Source organism: Colias philodice, chromosome 8, assembly GCF_061535455.1.
Source record: "Colias philodice isolate Cphi_HAF_F1 chromosome 8, ilColPhil1 Martin Lab GWU primary, whole genome shotgun sequence".
In the NCBI taxonomy this organism is placed as follows: domain Eukaryota; kingdom Metazoa; phylum Arthropoda; class Insecta; order Lepidoptera; family Pieridae; genus Colias; species Colias philodice.
In genome coordinates, this window is record NC_143093.1 from 6,238,256 (window position 1) to 6,244,979 (window position 6,724).

The 6,724-nt window shown below is 31.0% G+C and overlaps 1 protein-coding gene across 1 annotated transcript; it reads left to right on the forward strand.

The window, feature by feature from the left end:
- The first annotated feature begins 2,586 nt into the window (after positions 1 to 2,586).
- Positions 2,587 to 5,589, forward strand: LOC149486581 (uncharacterized). The gene is made up of 4 exons (XM_089697828.1): positions 2,587 to 2,782; positions 4,061 to 4,139; positions 4,215 to 4,283; positions 4,780 to 5,589. Exons 2-4 carry the CDS (start codon positions 4,085 to 4,087, stop codon positions 5,277 to 5,279), a joined length of 624 nt encoding a protein of 207 aa, XP_089553954.1. The 5' UTR covers positions 2,587 to 2,782; positions 4,061 to 4,084; the 3' UTR covers positions 5,280 to 5,589.
- The last annotated feature ends 1,135 nt before the right edge of the window (positions 5,590 to 6,724 follow it).

Here is a 6,724-nt window from a genome sequence, read left to right on the forward strand (position 1 = left end):
TGAATTGTTTTCATTCTTTCAATTTTCCGCTAAACTTGATTGAAAACTAATTATTGTATGTTTAACAAACAATTTATATTGCAACATGTGCTTACTTCTAATAATTAATCTTAAATTGCAGTTTAATTACGATTCACAACTCACGATTCAAATTAAAGTACTAGTAGTAGACAAGCAGACTAGTCTAAAATTTTAAATGTGATTAAAATATAAAAAACCAGTTAAAAAATGTAGTCCACAAAATCGCGGAAATGAATTGCGTAATAAAGTTGTACAAGAGTTTTTGAGCGTCGCTCGCCTAAATTGCCAATGCCTTTATTGCAAACTTAATGAATTGAAGTTGTTTAAAGTTTCTTGTATCTCGGTCTGATATCGGATTCAGATTGGAACGAGGGGGTTTTAATGACGCCGCTGCAGTCGCCTTATACTTTTTACAGCGAGTCGTTTTAATTAAAAAGTGCCGTTCTCTGAAATAAAACTGCGCGTGGTAAATCGTTGTGCTAGCGGTCTTCAAGCTCGTTCGGGATTACTCAAGAGTAAATACTTCATGCAAATAGATGCTCCTTTGATTTTAAAGATCAAATTATGATGAGGGTTTTAATTGAAGTATAAGCATTTAACATTTCAATGGACCTTATAGCTCTAAATAGGTACAGGTAGAGTATACATCCTACTACTATAAAAAGAAGATGTTTTATGATCTTAATAGGTATTCTGGATATAATATAAACCATAATATACAACAAAATTGATTGAAAATACGGCATAATACAACTGTAATTGCTAATACAAAACAAAAAACTGTTTTCAAAGTATTTAAACAACAATGTTGTGAAGTATCTATCGCTATAAAGGTATAATTAAGTTGATTGCCGTGGAGCTGCCGCTATCAGTTTACGCTTAGCCGTTTGATTAACGATTCCTAAAATAGCTTCTGTAATGACACTTTTGAAAGCAATCATAAAAAGCTTCGAATACGAAAGCTATCTAGATAAAATCCATCAATAATTATAGAGTGAAATGATATTAGACATTTAGTAACAGATGTGACATGTTATGAATAATATAATTTCCTTAAAATGTGGTTACAGAAGAGGAATTTCAAATGAAGTATAAAGAATATTGTAGATAAAAAATATTGTGTTTAAAATGTCCTACATTGCGATACATTTTGGTGTTGTATTTATAGAAGTTTAGCGTAGGAATATCGTGAAAACCATTTAATGAAAACTACGAATTGTTTCGTAAATTACCGCAGTAATTGCTTGCATACGAATGGGGCTTGATGGAAGTTTTACGTCAACAAATTGTGAAGTTAAGCCAATCGAAATCATTTCCTACATATTGTTTCCTATAATTAAAGGGAAATCTACATAATAATGTTTCATTTGAATTTATGGGTTACGTGATTGTGTACTAGCTTTAATCCATTGCGATATTAATTATTAAAAACATCTATGTTGTGTGAGCTAAAAATCTTTCGTTATCAAAAGTTTTTTAACACTTTTACTACGTTTTTCTCTTTTATAAGTGCATTCTAAACAGCTCATCGCCGACGCGGTCAGTTTTCAATACACAGTGATTATTTTTTGGTCTTTGGCGTAGACTAGCGAAGCTATTAAAAGCAAGCAGCGTTAACGACATGCAATTTCAGATTACTTCGAAACTGAAAGATAGTTTGTCCTTTTTATGGGATTTTTTCGCAATTTTCGTGGAGTGGTTTGGATTTATGAATACGATACTCGTACGTACAAAAATTTAATTCTGATTTAGTGTCCCTATTTGTTACCTCTATCTTTGGAGTATTATTTTTACTTGTAACAGTAATACTTGGACTTATATTGATTTAGTACCTACATATTATTACACTTTCAAGGAGATTAAATAACGGATGACAAACTTATTATTCTGTAGAAGTACATTGTGAATTAGCGTATATTTCTAAAGTCATTTGGTAGAATGATTCTCAAAATCAATTTTATTTATAGCAACCAACCATATAACAAAGTTCTAAAAAAAGAAACTAACGGCTTTCAGTAAAATTGACACGACCTATGAATGGCATTGTTTCCCTTTCTACAATACTACAGAAACAATCGTTGCTCAATTGTTCTAATAATTGTAAAAATAAACTCTTCCATACCAAAATAAATGCAAAAAGCTAAGTTCATTACCGCAAACATTAAATAGACAATACTAAAGTAACAAAGTAGGTACCATACGAGTAATTGAGTCAGTAAACATTTGCGCTCCTTATGAAGCGTATGTTAATATTCTGTTGAATAGACACTAGAGCGAATAAAAATTAATTTTCATACGCTCTGCCTTTCAATGGTCTGTAGGGGCCTACAGAATTTCCCGTATTTAAAGTGGAGTCTACCTGCAGACATGCTACACAAGTTCAAGCGCGGCCAGTGAAGGGTGTAGGGGCGGCAAGGCGGAAGGAACCCTCCACCAACACACCTTTTTTGTTTTTTACCGCAAGTAATAAAATGTTGCTATCACATTGCCGGCTCTCCCAACCCGTTGTCTAAAGCACACACTCTAAAGAAGCAATGTACACGCACCAACTTGATATTCTCAAAGCTAAAGCTACATTGAGAGCGTAGCGAGACATTTCATCGCGAGCTTTCAGTGTTGTTGTGAAACTCAAGCGAGACGCTACTGTATTGTGCTGCTAGTTTCTCGGAAAAGTCGTGGATATAATATAATTTCGCGATCATAACGCTCTTGCTAATGTTCAAAGTTTATAATAATAATTTCGATTCGAATAGTTACAAGTGTAAGTTTTATCGTTAAAATAATATTTTTTATTCTTTTTATCAACAACAATATCGTTAGCTGGGACTCCTTAAGGAATGACGTATGATTACTATTTAAGTAAACTATAATTACAAGTTCTAAATGTCAACACATTATTGGATTTTCTATTGAGTATTATTATAGGAAGTAATTTATTATTTATTTATCTTGTACGGTTTATCGAATTGTGATAGTCCGTTGGTGTGATAAGTTAATCTATTATGATTAAATAAGTTCTTAAAATTTCAATATCTCTTTACAAATACATACATACATTTTTTGACTGTTCTTAAAAATTATCATGAAAGTAATCATCGCATTAAAATTTAAATAATTTAAAGGGATTCTTTACGTACAGACACCAAATTATAATATAATATATTAGTCAATTAATTAAACTTATAATAAGTTATTTTGGATACAACCTTGCGTGTGTAATTAACGAATATCCATAAAGATTATTTATTACGAAAAAGCCAATATTAATGAACGGTTGGATATGATAGTTGAAGCTTATATTGGCTATTATCTACTTTCATTTGTGTGGATTACGAGGAATGTGTCATTAGGACAATGTTATTACATTATATACGTTTTCATAATACGATCAAAAGATCGAAATGCGTTATTATTATATCATTAGTGCCTAGTTGGTATAAATGTTGTGAAATAAAGTCCAATATAAATGTGAATGAACTAATCCATCAATACTTAATTGATGGAGGAATTCATCAATGCCGGGTCTAAATCACTGAATTTAATTATATGCATTGAATGAAAATTGGATAGAGAATCCTTTATGTTGTGAAGTATCAATGGTAGCAATATATTTAGGAAATTAGTCACCTGAGATAGTATAGAGTGTAGATATTTTATATATCTTGTACAATGTACATACATAGAAAAACTTTGACACAATTTTTAAATACATGTTTTTTTTTAATTCTCTTTAGAACTGATGCTTAGAAGGTTAAAAAAGGAAATAACTTGGTTAAAAATATTTACTAAAATAACACATTTTCACTATAGTAGTTTTGTATTTTTTATTATCTCACGTGAATTTTGAATTAAATAGTTATACATATAACAAAAGTTAAAAAACAAATAAGTTTTCCCCTAAAGCTCAATAGTAATAAAATTAGCCGAGAGTGTTCGAAAAGCAGAAATCAAATAAATCCTCGTTAAAGCCAGCCTCTCAGTTAGTACGGTTAAATCGGTCGTAGGTGTAATTTTTCTTATTCCTTTTTACCTTTTACAGATCCCTGCTACGTGTCCTAGACTAATGGCTAAAAGTTTCGTGATACACGCCTGTTTAATTTTGCTCACGTTTTGCCCAGGTAAACACGTTTTTGCTGCTTTTTTACGTCACATACAATTTTTATTCCCACTTACTTATTGTTTCTTTTTAACAGGTAAGGGCAATCGTCGGAAGAAAATAATTGACAATTACAAACGTGATTTCTCTCTTCAGAAAAGAATTGGTAAGATTTAACGTTAGTTTATTGTAGAAATATACCTAGAGTTATTATTAAGTTGCTTGTGTTTTGTTACGGGAGGGAAGATCTAATTTGAATGTGTATTTTGTAAATTGAGGTTATTCTCATAATAGTGCGATAATATTTGTATATAACAGAGAGTATATTTTCACTGTAGCGATTTAATTTAACTTAATCTAAACATTTATTTAATTACCTGCTTCTTCTGCTTTATTTTCTTTGATCTTGTAATTCATCAAAATTCAATATCAATGCTAAGAAGATTGAACATCTTGTTTATCATAGATATGAAATTTTGATGATGTTGTCGTTAACATGCTTGGTTTAAATTATTTCAGTTCAGTCATCGAATTCACCCAAATATGGCGGGTGGATTTGATTACTGAACTGTATAATAAAAGAAGCGGAAGAAACTCTATATTACAAAAATATACATTTTGTTTAATTCTTTAATACAGAACTTTATTATTTTAATTTACAGATTGGGAAAACCATAAAATTTATGCATATAGCGACTATTATAATGAATACCCGAATTATTCAGATATTGATTATGAGTACGATAATTCAAATTATAACAAGAAAGACTTAAAAGAGAAATTGTATTGGGATAGCGATGCTGATACTAAAAACGAAAAATCATTTATTCACAATGTACCTAAGAAATCCGAGAATCACAAATTAATTGATGTACCATTAAAAAATAACACAAAGAACGCTAAATTTGTGTTGAGTATATCGAACGAGAAGTGGCCTAAATTTGAAGATATACTCTTAGCTATGGGAAAGAAATATGATTGGAAAAATGATCGATGGATTAAGGTGAAAAAGAAAATGAAGGATACGCTACAATTGGGACATAAAAATGTAAATAAGAGCATAAACTTTCATGAAAAACATAGGTTTATTTATAGGATAGTGAGATTAAATAGACCTAAAAGTAAAAGAAATATTATATTGGCTGTCACAGCGGTTAGATAGACAACTATGGAATAAAAATATTATGGAGATGGAAAAGCAGATTTTTCATTAGAAGTAACGGGACCAATTTGATTGGAAGTGATTGTTAAGAATCTAAAATGTAGGTGAAAAGGACTGCGCGTTGAACACATCTTTATATGTATATCTTGTTCTGCCATCGACAAAGTTTAGTAAAGCTGATACTTATCTTATTTATGTAATTGTTTCTCAAATTCCTTGACAATGTTGTACAGTTGCGTTATACAAATTGCAATAGAGTCTATGCATTGTGTTTAATTACATATAGCAATAGAAAGTGTTTAAATGAATAATAAAGGATTTGTTCAAATTATCTTTGCATTATTATCTGTTCATTAAACCATTTCTGGATAAGTTAAATAATACAGAAATTTAAATTATTTTTTCAGATATCTAGTTATTTTTTTACTTTCCAGTGGATGTGTAATTGGAGTAAAAAATTAAACACACAAAAATATTATATGTACAAAATGCCTGAATTTTCCCAATTATTTCAGCATAATCCATACTTCTAAGTGAAATACTATAATTATAAATCTGGTGTTCGATGAAAATTCTTTTATTTCCAAATTAACTATATAACCAATAACACAAAAAACTTATAAGCTACTTACTATAGAAGCAAAACCAAACGAGAATACATAGCTATAATATGAACTTTAATAACCTAGTACATGATATATAAGGAAGTTATTTTCACAAGCTTACCTACTCACGCCAGAAGCAAAATTGGGTGCAGCGTAGCGCGATTGCCAATTAAAATTCTTTAAGAGGAACATACTTCATGTAGCAATCACGGTACATAAGACCGCGTGATTGAAACTAATTTTATCTAAGCTCTGATAATATTTGGATTTTCTAATACCAGATATTAATATTATAAAGCTGAAGAGTTTGTTTGAACGCGCTAATCTCAGGAACTACTGGTCCGATTAGAAAAAATATTTCGGTGTTAGATAGCCCGTTTATCGAAGAAGGCTATAGGGTATATATAATCACGCTAAGAAGGCTATAGGGTATATATAATCCCAAACTAAAAGCCCAGAGGTCACTTTATATAACTCAATTACATTTACTCAACAAACCCCGACCGCAGTGCAAACAACAAAGCACTAACCGAAATTACTGAATTATCTGGTATTAGCTGTGCCTCGCGGTTTTACCCGCGTTGCTCCGCTCCTGTTGGGGAGCAACGCGGGTAAAACCGCGAGGCACAGCTAATACCAGATAATTCAGTAATTTCGGTTAGTGCTTTGTTGTTTGCACTGCGGTCGGGGTTTGTTGAGTAAATGTAATTGAGTTATATAAAGTGACCTCTGGGCTTTTAGTTTGGGACAAATCGGGCTATGCAGGAATTGTCACGTAGCCTTGTTATTTTAGGATAGTTTTTTTAATGAAAAACTAACTGATATTTTCAAATGTATAAA

Coding starts and splice junctions, on each gene's coding strand:
- LOC149486581 (XM_089697828.1), top strand. CDS start 4,085: ATGGCTAAAAGTTTCGTGATACACGCCTGTTTAATTTTGCTCACGTTT. Junction 4,140..4,214: donor TTTGCTCACGTTTTGCCCAG/GTAAACACGTTT, acceptor TCTTTTTAACAG/GTAAGGGCAATCGTCGGAAG. Junction 4,284..4,779: donor CTCTCTTCAGAAAAGAATTG/GTAAGATTTAAC, acceptor TTTAATTTACAG/ATTGGGAAAACCATAAAATT.